We start from the raw sequence: 18,476 nt of genomic DNA on the forward strand, positions 1-18,476 counted from the left end.
TGTGAACATTAGGATCCAAGCCACCATTTCCTGAGGAGTTCAAAGATGAAAGTGCATATTTAAGAACTTTAGAAAAGGTTACAAGAGTTTTAACCATAATGGCACATAGTTTACGCATGCTAAAAAAAAAATCACCTAACCATATTGGGAGAACACTTAAATTAGTACCTGACATGGTAAAGTCACCACATCATTAAACAATGAGAGCACTGCAGCTCCACTGTTTGTATACAACGTAAGACCTAATTAAAATGTGACAGCAGCATTTAATGTTCTAATTTCAGAATCCAGAGAAGTATACATAAGAGACTCACAAATTTCTGGTAGAACTTGAAATGTCTTTAGCTGTGAATAATACTTCCCTTGCCCCCTGAACACCTTATTTAAACCATTTGGTGCTATTTGAAAGAACATAAGAAGGTTTTCTTGGTTTTAATGTTAGAAATTGTGGGGAAAGATTATGGCTGGCTGACAGGTAGGCAGCGGAATGCGTTAACTGATTTAACTGAGAATATATTTAAGTTGTCACTTGAAGCCTAATCATATAAATACATGCAGCTGGGCACCTGTACTATTTCCCCATCCTCATGGACATGCAAGAGGGAAGCCTACAGGCATAGGCCTATACAGATTTTAGAAATCTGTCCAGTGACTTTGCTGATCTCATGGAAACCTACACTTACAGATGTCGGCACACATACGCTTCTCTTTTGCTGTGCATCCCTTACACAATTGATGTGTGACGGAGATGTGAGGGATTGATGCAGTTTCTGTTTGTGTTCATCAATCTGTCATGTCTTATTCATACATGCTAGTTCTGATGGCTATGATCTACCTCTGCTATTGGAGGCAGCGTGCCTCTGGATCCTAGTTGTTGGAAATGGCAAGTGGGGGAGAATGCTGCTGCCCTCAGGTCTGCTTGTGGGCTTCCCTTGGGCATCTGGTTGCATATTTTGAGGACAGAGTGCTAGACTAGATGGGCCTGTGGCCTGACCCAGCCAAGCTCTTCTTAAGTCCTCATGTGCATTCCTTCTTGTTTCGGGGGGCATTCTGGTCTCTCGGTGGTGGCTAGAGGAAGTACTTTGTTTAGTGTCTCTAATGCCTCCACTAATTGGGTGCTGGCAGGTAACATTGTGGTACTGAAGAGAGCAGTTTAAACCTTTGACCAGCACTGCAGTGAGGAGGGAAATAAATTACTCCTCTGCTGATCTGCCCAGATCAGGCTTTGCCTGTGTGGGATGGTCATACTCACTTTTTGGCTACACCCACCCCTGGTATGTAGCACATTGCAGTACAGATCTCAGGCTGAAAAAATTAGCCACCTTAAAATACTGAAAGTCAGACCTTTTTGGACATGCATTTGCACTAAGTTCACAAGAAAAAGATCAAACTAAAGTCAGTTTGTTTTATTGAAGTTATGCCTTTGAGTTTTAGTGTGGTTCTCTGCCCCCTTAGTTATCTTGCATAAAGTATATGGTTCAATGTAATGATCTTTTTTGAAACTCAGTACATTAATTTTTCTCTAGTATTTTGAATGTGATGCTATAACAATACGGTTATTATACCTGGTTTTTTTTTTATTTTCTAGGCAAATCGTACCTGCCCTATCTGCAGAGCTGATGCTTCAGAAGTGCATCGTGATTCAGAATGACCAGTCTAAGAGCACAATTCTACTTTGGGTGTTCCTAGTCACATGTGTATATATATATATGAACTCTCCATTGAACTTAACCCGTGTGGCTTCCAGCCTTCCCTTTACACAAAAGGGTCAATGGACCTTTCTTTGCACTGTGTGATTTAATCGACTATAAAGCTTATAATTAGTCTTCACAATTATGGGATTGTTATACTAACTGTGTGATTGGAACTCCAAAGATTTTTTTTTCTTTTAGCTTAATTTCGTGTGTGCACTAACATTCCCTGGTTTTTGTGTGATCATTCCGAGTGTTGCTGCGAGATTACAGTGGAACGTGATCTTCTAGCATGTGCTTTTATATAAAGAAAGTGGTAGCTCCGAACAGTATAGCAATCTACCTTATATAGAGCCTTCAGATACTGTGAGTGGGAATAAATGGTGTGGGTGGGTGCGTTGATCGCAGGGTGTTCGTGTGTATGCGTGCGTTTGGATGATAATGTGTGAGAGGACTTATATACCAGCATGTACTGAGGATGTATGTGTGTAGTATTAATTATGCTGCAATGTATAATCTTGTGTGTTATTTAAACAGTACTAGTACTGTACACTGGTTTCTTTCCTTGCGTTTGCAGTTGCACACTGAATGCTAAGGGTGCAGCAGTTATAGACATTTGATATTTCACCCCCAATTTGTATTTAATAGTATAAAAAGTCCTTTTATTCAGACAACAGTTATGCTTCCCACTAATTGGAGATCCTATGTCTGTCATTATAGATCATATTGCTTCCTCAGTTACTACAATAATGAATTAGCCTTGTTTTTAGGCTGCTGGAATTTCCAAGTTTTTAAAAATTGCAGCTCACTGCTAACTTTATAAGGAATTGCAGCATTGCACAGCCAGGTAGCAATATTAAAAAAATTCAACTTATGATTGAAAGTTGATGCTGTCCTCTCTAACTCTTAAAATTCTTCCAGCCAATATTGGTTCCTTTCTGTTGGCCTTTGAAACTGGATTTTTATTTGAGATGCTGAAGATATCATTTTGTTCATTTCCAGTTTTGTCCATAGATGTGGAAATGGAGAGGATCTTGGAATCTTGTGCAAATGCTTCTTGTATTGTTGGCAATATACCTGCATAAATACACAATAGCTTACAAACACTTACACTAAGTCGCATTCCTTGCCATACACAAACAAACATGTATAATTAAAATAACTTTAAAGGCATCCATCTCTCTTTCTTTCTTTTTAAAAGCCTCACTCTCATGAATAAAATAAAATTCTTAGCACTTTCTTCAAGGTAGAATATGTGGTTTTCGCCACCCTAGCCATGGTACCATGTTAATACTTTACTGCCTGGCAAAAATGACCCAGGATACAATTTCTAACTTTCATTATTTGGTAGCAGGCTTTTGTGTAGAGACATCTTCAGCGTCGTCTGGTAGCATGAAGCATATTCATGCTCAAGGACGGGCTATATAAAATCAAGGAAAAAATAATAAATGCTGTGAATTTGGAGTTGACCTCCTTTCAACTGCCTTCTCAATAATTTTGTATTGGAAAAAATTGGCTTCTCAACATTTCCAGCTTGGCATTTTAAAACATTTTTTTCAATATACAACATGGCTACCGCAGTTCTCTAAGAGATGCACATTTGTTTGTGGATCCTTTGCTTTTATCGTGTTCTAAGCGCCATAATTTCCGGTTGCAACAGCACAAGCGCCACAGCTAGCAATATTGTTGCAACCTGCTGCCAGTTGGCTTTAAGTTTAATCTGTGTTCTTTCTGATGCTTTTGTATGCTGCTATATGTTAAGTCTGTTTATTCATCCAGATCAGTGTTGGTTGTAAATCACCCTTCTTTCTGAAGGCTCTGCTGACCAATCACAGCTTGTGGTTCTGCAAAATTAAAAAGCACAATCCCTTCCACTTTGTTTCAGATGCTATTTGCCTCAGTTTAGTAGCTAGGCACTGTAGTCTGTCCATAGTGTCAAGAACTTAACAATAATGAAGCGAATGAAACAGTTTAACATACTGTGTATGACAGCTTTACAAATTTTACCATTTTCCCTCAATCTGCTCTAAGGAATTGCCAGAACATGTCAAAAAGGTCAGATTGCACATAGTAAACTTTATTTTTTTAAATAAAATCATGGGTTGGGGACAAGCATATGCCACATGTGTTTTACAATACTTTGGGTCTTTTTTATATTGCTGGACAAAAAAAAGATTTTTATCTGTACCAATCTAATCATAACACTACCACACTTGGTGTCCACTGTCAAAGCATAGAAATAAGGCACTTTCTCTAACAGTCTGACAAGGCACATAATACCTAATTGTGAGAAGGGGCTCCTCTGCCCTGGATCTGATCCATATTCCGGTGTAGCATCCGTTCCAGTTTCAGTTGAGCAAGGCTGTTGGTGGAGGGATAGGGCTGCAGTTGGGACTACTTTTGTAGTATACTCAGTTATTGCATCCCTGTGGGTGATCTCTTCTTTGATTGACTTTTGTTTGCATGAGACTCTTGCAGATGTGTGCAGATTTGTTTCTTGTGGTGAAGTGTCTATAAGACATACACATGTTCTCAACCAACTCAGGCCAGCTGCAGTGGAATTCTTAACCTATTGCTCCTGGCAGAAGAGAAGGGCATTCATGCTCAGCCGTTAATTGCCATGTGTTATGCACCATTTGTGTGTCTTAATTCCACAGCCTTCAGTGGTACCTGAGAGCACCGGATTATGTTGGGTAGCCTTTCTTCCCCCTTATCCCTACCTCTCCCACTAAAGGAAGAAAAAAAAAGTTGGCTTTATCATGTTGGCACTGCTGGGGTTTTATTTGCATGAATTGTCAACTTAATTTGACCTCTGGCTTTTTAAAAAATGGGTATAAAGACCTTATGGATCTCTCCAAGGTCTCACTTTGTGGCTTTCTTTACAGATTATTTTGTGTAAAGTAATTTCTTTTGTATAGAGTTTTTTGTACAGTCTCCAGAATGTGATATTTGTTGCAACTGTTAACACTTACACCTCTTGTAATATTTGGGATTTACCAACTCCCTTTATTTTGCTTTCCAAAACACATTTACAAACTTGGTTACTGTTAAAGGCCTCTCTTGGAGAGCTGTGGTTCTCTTTCCCCTTCTGCCCCCCTTTTGGTACCTTCAGTTACCTCATTTTGCTATTTTGTGTTGCAAAATTGCTAATGATTAAGAAAGCTTATGGGTTTTGTTAGAATCATATTTGTCAAGTGTTTTCTTCAGAAATCATACTCCATTGTATCATTTAACATGTAGTTTTAAATGTATTATAAATATCTGTAACCAAATCATTTGAAGGCTTGATAAATTTTTAACAAAATTTGTACATTTTTTATGAGAGTTACTAGTAATGCTTTACTAAGTAGTGCAATGAATTTTTATTTTTAATCCCTGTGCCCAATTTTGGAGTTGAGAGGGTTGTTCAGTAATAAATGTATGATGTACACTTATATAACTTTTGTGTTGATTCTTCTCACACTTCACTACGGCATTAGATCTCAGTAGCCATTGGTTGATGGACTATTTTTCTCCTATGGGATCTTTGCTGGGGGTCCTCTAGTAATCAATGACACAGGCTTAAAGCAGAAAGGTAGGCCTTTATTCTTACAAGCATATGCAGGGTCAGTGCCCCAGAAAGTCTGGAGAGGACTGCAGTGAGGTACGTTCTGCACAGATCTTTTATACCGTACAGTTACAGCATGTGACAGTCATTAACCAATTCCCTAAGTTCTTCCCCACGTAACGTAACAGTTCTTCCCTCTTGCAATATTTCCAACCAACCAGATAACTTTATTAAAATGAATTCATGTATATTCATAATTTTACAGATACTTCCCATCCTATTGTCTTGTTGTCTTCCCAGATTGATGTCAATCTGTCCCCTTGACTGATATTATCACTATTCTACTGTCATACGTTACTGATGAGTTTGTTCCATACATTCCATTCTGTCATGGCTCCTGATCAGCCAAGCTGGCCAGGGACATCTCTAGGACATTACAACCTGTTCTTTTAAGTGATACCATGATGTAAGGCCAAGTTTGGTTCTCCTTAGAGTGACTGGAAGTTCTATATGAAATTCCACTTATAATTCCACTGCTATAGAGAAAGATTAATTTTAAATCACCATATTATAGCTGAAAGCCACACAATATAAAGAGTGATTATGGAACGCGGTAAAGAAAAGGGGTAATTCTGAGCCAGCCACTCTTCATCAAACACAGAGGGATGAAGAAGACAGCCCACCTCAGAATACCTTGTGACGCCCTTCCCCGGCTCTCCCTGTCAGGTTCCTACCTGCTCGTGGCTACTGCCTTTCACTAGGCACCACCAGGGACTCCACCAGTCTGGACTGTCCTTTTTATGGTTTCTCTCTGCGCTCTAGCACAGATCTCACTAGATCCCCCTGCTAGGCAGCACCACCAGTCACGTCCTATAACCAATGTTCCCAGAGACTTTGCCTCAGTCTCTCTCTATCTGGTTACTTTTGTGACTGCGTGCGTATGCTGTTCCCAACCCCTTTGTATCGATATAGATAACTCATATAACTCTGGGTTGCCCTGGATACTGGTAATGTTATTATTCTCTTCACCGCTGCCACCATTCGTTACTGTTTCCCTTCAGCCTTGGTAATTACCTTGCCCTCCCTTCTGGTCTGTGAAAACCCCAGCCAAGGATCAGGCCTTCGGTAAACCAAAATAGTATTTATTAAATATCAGAAATAACAAGATTACTTTTATAATGGTACATAAGCATATGGTTTCATCTATTCCTGTGATACTTGTCTTATTATTAACTAGAACTCCCACTCCCTCTTTCTCCACACTCTCCTGACATCCACCACCAAACACCTTCTTCCTCTCTCATCCACCTCCTAACAACGTCCATCTATCACCCCCCACTATCATCCACCCAGATTCAACTGTCATTCTTCCATTTATACTCCCAGCCATTCAAACGCTCAGCCAGTCATCCAGCATTCTACTGCTCATCTACTCCCCCCTCCTCTTTCACTCCACTTGCCATATATCTTCTATACAAACAGCACTTACCATATTTACATTAATACAGGAACATCACATACCTCTTACCTCGAGAACACACTTATTATATTTATGAAGTAAAATTATACACATGCTATTGAAAAAAATCAGTATTGAGCTCAGATTTTATCTCCCTTCTACCTTGATTCTGTTATGAAGACTTCCCTTAGATGAGGCCATTGCTCTGCAGCATACGAGACTAGAAACCTCTTTTCCAAGATCAAATAGTAAAAGTATATTAATCAAAAGATTGTACGAATTTTGCTTAAAACAATACCAAATTAATGATCTGCCAGTTACGCATTGGCCAATTTTGGCACAGAAAGCTCAGGAATTTATAGCAAGGTGAACTTGACCATTTTCCTGCTTTCCCTACACACAGGCCTGCTTTTAATGCCTGTTGTGTGTGAATATAGGGAAAGAAATCCATTTTTCCTTCATTTTGAAGGACCCAAATTGCTTGGGGCCAGAATGCTTGAGGGATCCTCCATCATAGTCATGTTCTATTAAGCACAGAATACTGACATAGCACTGACATAGCATTTTTGAACATAAATATAAGATGAATTGTATCCAGTGGACCAGCCCAGAATAGGCTATGAATGATTAGCAGGTGCTGAAAGTCCAGTAACATTTGCCTCTGATTTATGAACAACGTATCGGTGTAAGCTTCAACACAGCTAAACTTTCAAAAGCCCCAATTAAGATGGTACCCAAAGTGTACACAGTATTCCATATGTAGCTGCACCATATATTTTTATGAAGGTGTTACAATACTGGCTGTTTTTATTTCCAGTTGCTTTCCTAAATTTACTTTAAATTGCCACAGCACACAGATCACGTTTTCAGGGTGCTTTCCACTCTGAAAACATTGTCACAGCCATTTTTAGACCCCCTTGAGCTGCAGGTGGTAGAAAAGTCATCTTTTGGAGAGAGAGAAAGCTCTTTGCATGTAGTAAACAACATCAGAAGTTTAACATGCTGTCATGCTGGTGTGCAAGTTTATTACATATAGGGACCTTGTTAATGTTGGAAGTGGGGCAAGAGCAACTCCTGTTTTGTTCTTTTGTTTATGTTGGCTGGTGAAAGCTGGCAGGACCGGAACCGCCGGCTGGGCCAAGGAGGTAATTAATGCCTCTTTGCGAGAGGGAGTGGTCCCTGACTGCCTAAAAGCGGCGGTAGTGAGACCGCTCCTGAAGAAACCCTCCTTGGACCCAGATAACTTGAACAACTATAGACCTGTGGCGAATGTTCCGTTCCTGGGCAAGGTTCTGGAACGGGTGGTGGCCGGCCAGCTCCAGGGGCTCTTGGATGACACTGATTATCTCGATCCGTTTCAATCCGGTTTTAGGCCTGGGTTTGGTACCGAAACAGCCTTGGTCGCCCTGTATGATGACCTTTGTAGGGAGAGGGTCAGGGGGAGTGTGACCCTGTTGATTCTCCTTGATCTCTCAGCTGCTTTTGATACCATCGACCATGGTATCTTTCTGGGAAGGCTCACGGAGTTGGGAGTTGGGGGTAATGCTTGGCACTGGCTCCGCTCCTACTTGGTGGGTCGTCAACAGAAGATAGTGCTTGGGGAACACTGTTCGACACCCTGGACTCTCCATTGTGGAGTCCCACAGGGATCGGTACTGTCCCCCATGCTTTTTAACATCTATATGAAGCCGCTGGGTGCAGTCATCAGGAGTTTTGGAGTGTGTTGTCACCAGTATGCTGATGACACGCAACTTTATTTCTCCTTTTCATCTTCCTCAGGTGAGGCTGTTAACATACTAAACTGTTGCCTGGCCGCGATAATGGATTGGATGGGAGCTGAAGCTTAATCCAGACAAGACCGAGACGCTGTTAGTGAGTGCCTTCTCTGCCCAGATGGTGGATGTTCACCCTGTTCTGGATGGGGTTACACTCCCCTTGAAAGAACAGGTTTGTAGCTTGGGAGTTCTTTTCGACCCTTCCCTGTCTCTTGAGGCTCAGGTAGCCTCAGTGGCACGGAATGCTTTCTACCATCTTCGATTGGTAGCCCAGCTACGTCCCTATCTGGACAGTGACGACCTCGCCTCAGTCGTTCATGCTCTGGTAACTTCTAGATTGGACTACTGCAATGCGCTCTACGTTGGGCTGCCCTTGAAGACAGTTCGGAAACTACAGTTAGTCCAGAATGCAGCGGCCAGATTGTTGACATGGACCAGAAGGTCCGCTCATATAACACCTGTTCTGGCCCGTCTGCACTGGTTTCCTATTTGTTTCCGGGCTAAATTCAAAGTGCTGGTTTTGACCTATAAAGCCTTACACAGCATGGGACCGCAATACCTGGTGGAGCGCCTCTCCCAATATGAAACTACCCGTACACTGCGCTCAACATCTAAGGCCCTCCTCCGAGTACCATCCCATCGAGAAGCTCGGAGGATGGTGACTAGAAATAGGGCCTTTTCGGTTGTGGCCCCCGAACTGTGGAATGGTCTCCCTGATGAGGTGCGCCTGGCGCCGACGCTGCTATCTTTTCGGCGCCAGGTGAAAACCTTTTTATATTCCCAGGCATTTTAATGTGTACTATTAATATTTATTGATGTATTTTGCTGCTGTTTTGATTTTTGTTTACGTCTGTTTGGTTTGATTCCATTGTATTATTGTATTTATATATTTTCTGATTGTTTTATTGTTATGTACACCGCCCAGAGAGCCCTTGGGCTTAGGGCGGTATATAAATTAAATTAAATAAATAAATAAAATAAAATGTTCCAGAAGGGAGATAGAGTTAGGGTCCTCCAGATAGATAGGCTTGATTACCTTTACCTGTGATGCTCTGACTGACTTCCCAACTGATATCTGCCCCTCTTCCTCCCGCCCTCTCTTCTCGGACTGTCTGGGAGAGAGGGGACACCTTTGTCTCTGCTCTCTCTCCTAGCCATGAAGGCAATTCCCACGCCTGGGCGTTGCACCTCCAACTTAGTATGTATGATGTACACTTATATGCCTTTCTATCTATGTATTTCTATAAATAAAGTAGCTTTTCTTATTTTATTAAGTCTTAAGTCTCAGTGATCGTGATACAGGGTAAAAGCCTGCTTTCTTAGGTAAATGCACACACACACACTGGCACACTCGCATTTCAGACCGCTGTTACTCTCTGCTTAACTAATTTAGCACAACAAGAGTTAATATGGTAACACATAAAAATGCCTATCCCGTTGGCACTTCACAGTACAAGGTACAGGTCAGAATTCTTGCACCTCACTCTGGTGTAACAGGTAGAATGGTAGATACTACCTTGTGTTACCAGACTAGACTAGTTCATGAACTTGAAGAAATGAAGCTGATTTATATAGAAAAGCATTCTCTCACTAACTCGGTCTTGGCTGGACAAGAAGTATTCCCACCGAGTGCATTATTTGTAAGTATTGTTTTTGTGGGCTTCCCCATTCTCCTTACACTTAGGGTTGCAAACCAATTCTCAAAAGTCACACCTGGAGTTGGGTGTGTCTGAAGGTGTACAGAGCGAGCTTGCCTTTGTTTTTTGTTTTTTTAATTTTAAAACTGCTCCCTTGGGAAAAGGGGATTCTGCTCTTAGCTTCTCATCCAGTGACTTTTTGTGAAGGGGAGGTTCTCCCTAAAATCCGTTGTCTTTTACCACCCACTCTCGCTTCCCAGCATATTCATACTAAGAGACATCACACGTGAGAAACGGGGGGGGGAGCTGTGAGTCCTGTTGACCTCCGCCGTTTGATGTGGGTGGTCTATCCTCACCCCAAGATTTTAGGAAGCTTTCCGTCATGGAATTTCCCTTAAAGCCAGAGGGCCGGCCAGTACCAAGAACGGTTTCCTGATTAGAAGTCGTTAAAACTTAGCATATAGCAGACAAGAACTATGGGCAGCGCCTTGCTTCTCGCATGTCGCACTTTGTAAGTACTGCACAAGTGTTTGGGATTTCGTTTTTGTCGGTGGACCCTTCGGAAGCGATTTCCCTGCTGGCTGAAGTCGCAGGTTGTCACTTGGCGCTGCCTGAGGCTCTAATCACCTGGGCGTAAGAGCACTGTTGCTTTTGTAACGTATTCCAAAACGGCACCTGCGATACAGTCTGTGGTGATTTTGGACTTCATGTTATTTAGCGAGGCCCCTCCCCGTCTTTTTGTATATGACTTTTTTTCTTTTCTTTGTTCAAACCTTGATTGTCAGTCGTTAAGCACCTTTTTTTAGCGGCCGCCGTCCTCGCTCAGGTTTTACCGCCGAGCACGTGCCCTTCCGAGGATCTCTGCGGGTGGCGAACCAACCCAAGTCGCGTCGGGCCCCTCCCATCTCTGACAGGCGGCTCCGTGTGCGCCTGCAGCATCTCCTTGAGTTTCGGTTTCCTCTGCCTAAGCGCCGACTGCCTGCCAGGCCCTGGCCTGCCCATCCCCCTGCCTCTCTCTCCCGTGCCTGCTTCGGTGTCTTGGAGCTCATGGCGCAGCGTGAGCGAGACGACATTGCCGCCGCCGGGGCGACCTGCGACCTGTGCGCGCAGGGGGAGCCGAGCGCGGCGGCATGGAGCTGCCTCACTTGCTTGAGCTCTCTCTGCGAGGCCCACGCGCGGCCGCACCTGGCACCGGACGGGGAGCCCAGTGGGGCTTTCCGAGGCCACCGTCTGTGCCCAGCCGGGGAGGCGACGGAGGAGTTACGCGTCCTGCGAGATCTGGAGCGCTGGTGCGCCGATCACCACGGGCGCCCTTTGGAGCTGTTCTGCGAAGAGTGCGCGCTGTGCGTTTGCGCGCTCTGCCCGGCGTTGGGCCCCCACCGCGGCCACCAAGTCGACCTCATCGCCCAGGCGGCGCAAGGCAAACAGGTATGCTGGAAGGAAAACACGTAAATACTCTCCATGATAGGGCTGGGGGACCTGTGGCGCTTCAGGTGTGATTAGGCTCCCGCTCCCGTCAGCCTCAGCCCGCATGGCTAATGGTCAGGGATGATGGGACCTGCGGTCCATCTTCATCATAATCTGGACAGTCACAGTTTAGCCGCCCCCACTCTTGATTTCCATGCCTGATTATTACAGCAGATGCCAAGTAAGAAGGCTTTGTGATAAAGGTACGAAATTGTGATATCAGATTTCATGGACAGCTCTAGGCTTTCAAGGCTGGTGCCATAATAAATCTGCTAAGGTAGCAAAATCTCTGATATTTACTGTAACAGATTAACATAGCTGCCCTTTTGGAATTGATTACAATTATTCCCCTACACATAAGATATACACAGAAAAAGAGTAAGGGCACAGTCCACACTCAGTGCTTATAAACTAACTGTACAAGGTCCTTATATTTTCTTTCTCTGATATCACAAAATGGTAGATGAAACGCCTCTGCAGAGTAATTTGTTAAAATTGTACCTTGTGCAAAAACGTCTCCAATTACAAACAGGCATGTTGGGGCAGAGAAAGAAAAGGAGGATCTTTCTTTGGAAATTTAAATGGAAAAGGACTGCCTTCAAGTCAATCCCAACTTATGGCTACCCCATGAATAGGGTGTTCATGGTAAGCGGTATTCAGAGGGGGTTTACCATTGCCTCCCTCTGAGGCTAGTCCTCACCAGCTGGCTAGGGCCTGCTCAGCTTGCCACAGCTGCACAAGCCAGACCCTTCCTTGTCTGCAACCAGCTGGGAGGCAACTGGGCTCCTTGGGACTATGCAGCTTGCCCACGGCTGCACAGGTGGCAGGGCACGTAACCCCTGAGCCACTCATTGTGGGGGTGATCTAGCTGGTCCTTTACACCCAGGAGACACTAGTGGGGATTTGAACTCTCAGACTCTGGACTCCCAGCCAGGTTCTCCTCCCAACTGTGCTATACCAGCTGTTGGAAATATAAAACAGCAATTATCTAAATCAGTCTCTAACACCAATCAGAATTCACTTTGGCTCTCTTCTCCATTGTTATGCAGAGAATAGGGAAAAAAACACATAGACAGTAGACTGGGGAAGAGTTGACTAGAAAGCGTGCACAGTGGTCTGTGTTAGGTCTAATAAAGGTGGCATGTTGATTCCCCACTCCAATGTTCTTTTGTAACCACCTATTTGTGATCGAAATGTTTTTTGGATAGTGTGATACACTTGAGAATGTTTTATTGTCTTTGTGCTGTTCACAGCCATATGAGGTCAGTCCAGTGTTACTCCCATTTTATATATGGAGAACAGAAGTAGAGTATCTTCCCCAGGGCCAGATCGCACTTTACTTTTTGATATGGGTCTAAAAAGTGCCCAGATTTAAATGGCAAAGTACATTCTGTGGTGCTGTCAAGTGTGAATGGCACATGACTGATTGTTAAATGCCCAAGCTCACTCTCTCCCACCCACCCCCACTACTTGGAACTGGAGACACAGTTCTTCCTGTTTTCAATGTGTTTATTGCAGAGAAACAATTGATGGATTTTTTATGGATGCATTTTCCATTTAATACCTGGTACCTTGTACCAGAGTTGAACAAGCAAAGTGGGAATCAGTTTCGCTAAGACTGGCCTGGACCTCAGGAACACACCAGCACCAAAGTAGCTTCAAAATTAAGTCTCAGCCTTGCTAATTAAAATTAGACCCCACAGTGTAATCAACTAAAACAGGCTGGCATATAGCTTAATTGCTTGTGTTAAGTAAATTTAATTTCCAGGCTACCAGTTAAGGACAACTGTATGAACTGGAAGAGGACTGTTTCTCTCAGGGTATGAATGTGCCACAAACGATTAGCAACTTAATACGATATGGAGGAGAAATGTGCAGCGAATGACTAGCTTGGGTTAACACTGTATAAACTAGCAGAAACACTTAATTTTTTTTAAAGAATTATACATAATAAACATCTGTAAATGAGGACTACAGTCATGTAACACTAAGTCTGTGTACGATACTACACATTTTAGAATAGATTCAACTAAACTTTTTATAAATTACTTTCTGACACCTAGTTATAAAAGAAAATATCACTGCTATATGATGAATCAGACATAAAGTTATGAACGGGATAAGAAGATAACATTAACAGTGCATGTACAGCCAGCGTAGACATCATATCCGTTCATGGGTTCCAAATGCAAAGAAGTTGATCTGGAGGTTTTACATTGTTGGCTGTCTTGTTAACATAACTGATATATTCAAACCATTCCCCAATAAAGTCAGCTTTTTTTGTTTGACCTCGCTGAACTTTCAGCTTTTGTGTAATGTTTTCAGCTATTGTAATCTACCATACTTTTTGGTACCAATATGTTAAATTAATCCCTTGCATGTCTTTCTAATGCTTGGCCATTGTTAGTCAAACTGCCATGAGTAAATGACATATCAGTTATTTACACTTTAAGTCCATATTACTGTCCGTAAACAGATTTAGTAGAGCCAACTGTGGTGTTCTGTCCAGGGGACGAGCAATTTTTTAAAAAGAAGAAACATTCCTGTAGGCTAATACATTCTCCCTGGACAACAGCCCATCAGATGGGATAACAGCGCCACCTAGAGTCAGCAGGAAGGAATCACATGTTTTTTGAGGAAGTAGCAACCCTGGCGAGATCCCAGACCATTCCTGCCTCCTGCATCTAGGTGGATCGTATTTCTACTTGCTTCTAAGTAGCTTCGTTCTTTTCTAGTTCTTTTGTTATTTCGGAACCCAATATCTTCATCTCTCTTCATTTCAATGTGTCTTTTTTTTAAAAAAACACTTTTTTCCCAGGAGTTTTGGGGGCTTTGCTGAGGGTTTCTGCTGAGGGCTTGTTTGCTTGGGGCTTCTTTTCTCCCCCAGTCCCCCCAGGCTGCCTGCCCTGCTCCGTAGAGTGGCAGCACAATGGCTCCTCTTTTTAACCGCCATTGTGGCAGGCACCATTTTGAGTGGTAGTGTGGCTGCTGCCTTTTTTGTTTTCTGGCTGTTTTCCTGAGGGCTGGTTTCGCTCAGGGGTCTCCTCTGTCCCCCGTTCCCCCCAGGCTGCATGCCTTTTTGTTTTCTAACTGTTTTTACCCACCTCACCTCTCATTTCCAGTTATTGTTGGGTTCCCTGTTCTCTCACATTTGTATACTTCACTGTCTGTGAGGTCCTAAGTGTTGTTTTTAAAAAACCCTCATCTTCCTTTTTTTCTCCCCTTATCCCCTTCCACTTCCTCCCTTGTGTATTCACCTTCTGCCACCGTGTTCCTTGTGGGTTCTTTTTTCTATTTTTTTTTAAAAAACTCTTTCTCTTCCTTCTCAATCTTTCCTGATCTGCTGCAGGAAAAGTTAACTGTGGGGCCGAATTAGTGTCCATATTCAATACCAACTTAGTGGCCATTTGAAATACGGTTCCTCCACGCCCCCCACCAGTGCGTGTGAGTTGAGCAGCCAGTATTATACTCGTCCTCCACAGCCCCCACCTGTGCATGTGAGTTGAGCTGTGCTGTCATGGCGGCTGTATCTATTGTTGCTGATGTCCCAGGCCAGAAGAGTGGCACAGTCATGCTAGATGATGCCAGTGGCATAACCCTTCTGGATGTAGAGTCCTCCGTCTCTGTGGCACATCCCCCTAAGGTGTCTGCCTCAACTTCCACATTACAGCACAAAAAGGCGCTTAAAAAGAAAAAGCATGGCAAAGCTGCCTTTCATGCTCACGCTACGGAGAGTGCACAGCATAAGGCAAATGAAAAAGCTGACAATGCACAGCATAAGACAGATGAGAAGCCTCATCAGGCCCAACCTCAGTCCACTGTTACTATGGCCACTAAGAGAGCACGGTACATTGGTGCTCCAGAGCATGTAGGTGGTGGCCATTCAGTTCCTGACAAAGAATGTGCTGAACATCATCAGTCTGCGCCTCAGTCATCTGCCACAGACCCTAACCTGCCTCCACCTCCACCTCCACCAGGTCCTCAAATTTTGCATTTGACTCCTGAAGCTCTAGCCCAACTCAAAGATGCCCTTTTGGGGGTGCTGGCCATTCTTCAGAAGAGGAAGACCTTGGGGATTCTGATCCTTTCATTACCACTGCATCTCTGGGTCGACTTGCTATCCAATCCAAAGGTTCTGAGGCCGCTTTGGGCCATCTTGATCCATCCCTGGAGCCTGAAAGTGATAAAGGAGAGTGGAGTAATGGGGCTACAGTGGAAGAAGCTTCGTCCCATAGGCTTTTCAAACCAGTACATTATGTGCTTCTACTTTGTAAGACTTTAGAGGCCTTGAACTTGAATGAGGCTGTTGGGGATCCAACTGCAATACCGGAACCCACCCAAAGTGTGTCTGTTTTAAAAGAGCCCATGTCTTCAGCTCGTTATATACCAGTTGCTGGACCTTTCAAGAAGCTCACCAGCATGGAATGGGAGGCTCCTCTACATTTCAAGCACACTCCAGCAATGGTCAAGAAATTTTATAATCTTGACCCCGCCTTCGTGGATGTCCTAAAAGTCCCAGAAGTGGATCAATCTATCTCTACTGTAGTGTCTCGATTGCTGCTCCCCAAAGAAGGGGATGTGCAGTTCAAAGATGCCTCTCAATGTTGCCTGGACTTCTCTCTGCGCAAGTTGCATGAGACATCTGTCCTTGCGCTCAGAGCAGCGTGCACAGCTTCTGTTTTTTCTAGAGCATCAATGGTTTGGCTTGATGAGCTCCTGGACGAACCTCATCAGGATCCAGACCACATCCATAAGACTCGGCTGAAACTACACCATTCTGCAGCTTTTGTGTCTGATGCCACGTTGGATGCAGTTCAGTTCACTGCACGCTCCTTGGCTACAGGAGTGGTGGCATGCAGAACCCTCTGGCTCCATCACTGGGATGCAGGTACAATAGCAAGAGTAAATCTTTCTGCGGCACCTTATGTGGGTCATAAACGTTTTGGGGACAACTCTTTGAAAGAGGTCCTGGTCGATCCCAAAGAAAAGAGGAAGCCTGTCTTGCTAACCACTCATTGTGAGGAGAGACGACCCTTCAAAAGATACATACCCTATTCGGTGTCTGCTACTTCTTATCAGTCAGCCTTTCCCGCCTTTCAGGGTCCCAGGAGACTAGTAGGGGCTGCAACTTGTACTCCAACTGCCCGTACTGGAACAGTTTCAGGGCAGACAACAATCTCACTCAGGTGGAAGATTAATCAACCTCTCTGCTTCCTCCAGGGGAGGCAGACAGCAGCACCAGCAACAGTACTGACGTTCTACTCCCACCAGTTGGGAGTCGCCTCCAACACTTCTCTGCATTGCGGAGGCAACATGTCACAGACCGGTGGGTGCAGGACTCAGTAGAGTTGGGTTACCAGATTGAGTTGTTGGCTCTCCCTCCCACCAGATTTGTTCTTTCCCCAGCTTCCAGTTTAATCGACAAGAAATGGATAGTGCAAGAGGCGATAGAGCATTTTCTTTACATTCAGGCCATCGAGGAGGTACCTCACAAAGACCGCTTCACAGGGATGTACTCCTTTTTCTTTGTGGTACCCAAATGAGACAAGTCATGGAGAGCCATATTGGATCTCAAATTCCTCAATCAATATGTCAAGTGTCGGAAATTCCAGATGGAATCCCTCTCCTCCATCAAAGAAGCACTGTCCCGATCCATCCAGATCACAGGAGGTACCTTTGTTTGGCCTACAGCAATCTTCATTTTCAGTACTGGGCCCTACTATTCGGCCTTTCGTCTGCACCGAGGGTCTTCACAAAAATCATGGTCACACTGGTGGCACGCCTCCGGAGGGTCCATGTCTATCCTTACCTGATTGACCTCTTGGTAAGGTTGAAACAGCACAGAAAGCAGAAACAGACATCCAGTTAACTCTGGCTGTATTAATCTCATGGGTTCCTCATCAGTGCCAAGAAGAACCATTTGTCTCCCACTCAACAACTTCAGCATCTTTGGGCACTCATCAAAACACACAGATTAATGATTTCTTTATCCCTAGAGAGGGTCTATAATGTTGCATCCTCAGTGACTGCTCTTCGCTCTTCTCCTTTGGCGGATTTAATGGCTGTGGCCAAAGTCCTGGGCCTTCTGATTTCCACCATAGAGATCACTCCTTGGAACTGGCATCACACCAGGGCCCTGCAATGGACTCTACTGCCTTACCAGGATGAGATTGCAGCCACTACTCACCGCCTTGTTCATTTACCCCACTTCCTCTGGTTATCTCTCCGGTGATGGATGGTGCATGCGAATCTCCAGAAGGGGATGCCGTTCAGGTATCCTCCACAGACTGTTGTGACTATGGATGCCAACCTGGTTGATTGGGGCGGCCATTGCCTGGGTGACTACATTCAAGGGCAGTGGTCAGATCAGGAAGCTCACCACAGTATCAACTGGCTGGAACTTTGTGCAGCAAGCCTTGCCATAGTGCATTTCATCATGAAGTTCAATCTCCTTCACGTCCTGTTGCACACCGACAATACTATTGTGAAGGCATACTTCAACAGGCAGGGGGGAATGCACTCTTGAAGCCTGCAGCTCGAGACAGCCTCTTTCTTCAACTGGGCGGAACTTCAACTGTCGGTGCAGGCAGAGCATCTGACTGGTAACTTAAATGTTACAGCAGATTGGCTCAGCAGACAACAGATAACGCTGGGAGAATAGAAACTGCATCCAACAATCTTCACAAAGGTGGAACAACATTTCAGCAAGGTAACTCTCAATCTGTTTGCTTCTTGCTACAACTATCAAGTACCCTTTTCTACATGAGGTACTATATGGACAAGGTAGAGGGGACGGATGCCCTGTCAATGCACTGGCCTCAGGTCTACTTTATGCATTCCCCCCAGAGCCTCTCATTGCACGTTGCCTTCAAAAACTGTGGTCTGAGAGGGCAGAGCTGA

General features: G+C 44.1%; 2 protein-coding genes across 5 annotated transcripts in view; both read left to right on the plus strand.

The window, feature by feature from the left end:
* The window catches only part of RNF38 (ring finger protein 38), a 132,731-nt gene extending 127,601 nt beyond the window's left edge, over positions 1–5,130 (plus strand). For all 4 annotated transcript variants that reach the window (XM_061634700.1, XM_061634722.1, XM_061634711.1 and 1 more), the window contains one exon: positions 1,589–5,130. In XM_061634700.1, the coding sequence (XP_061490684.1) occupies positions 1,589–1,651 (63 nt within the window). In that variant the 3' untranslated portion in view covers positions 1,652–5,130. The remainder of the gene's footprint in view (positions 1–1,588) is intronic.
* Positions 5,131–11,030: 5,900 nt separating this feature from the next.
* The window catches only part of TRIM14 (tripartite motif containing 14), a 30,001-nt gene continuing 22,555 nt past the window's right edge, over positions 11,031–18,476 (plus strand). Inside the window, exon 1 of the mRNA XM_061621937.1 lies at positions 11,031–11,537. Coding sequence (XP_061477921.1) covers positions 11,157–11,537 — 381 coding nt within the window. The 5' untranslated portion in view covers positions 11,031–11,156. The remainder of the gene's footprint in view (positions 11,538–18,476) is intronic.

The sequence above is a fragment of the Rhineura floridana genome, chromosome 1 (assembly GCF_030035675.1).
Source record: "Rhineura floridana isolate rRhiFlo1 chromosome 1, rRhiFlo1.hap2, whole genome shotgun sequence".
NCBI classification, from domain to species: domain Eukaryota; kingdom Metazoa; phylum Chordata; class Lepidosauria; order Squamata; family Rhineuridae; genus Rhineura; species Rhineura floridana.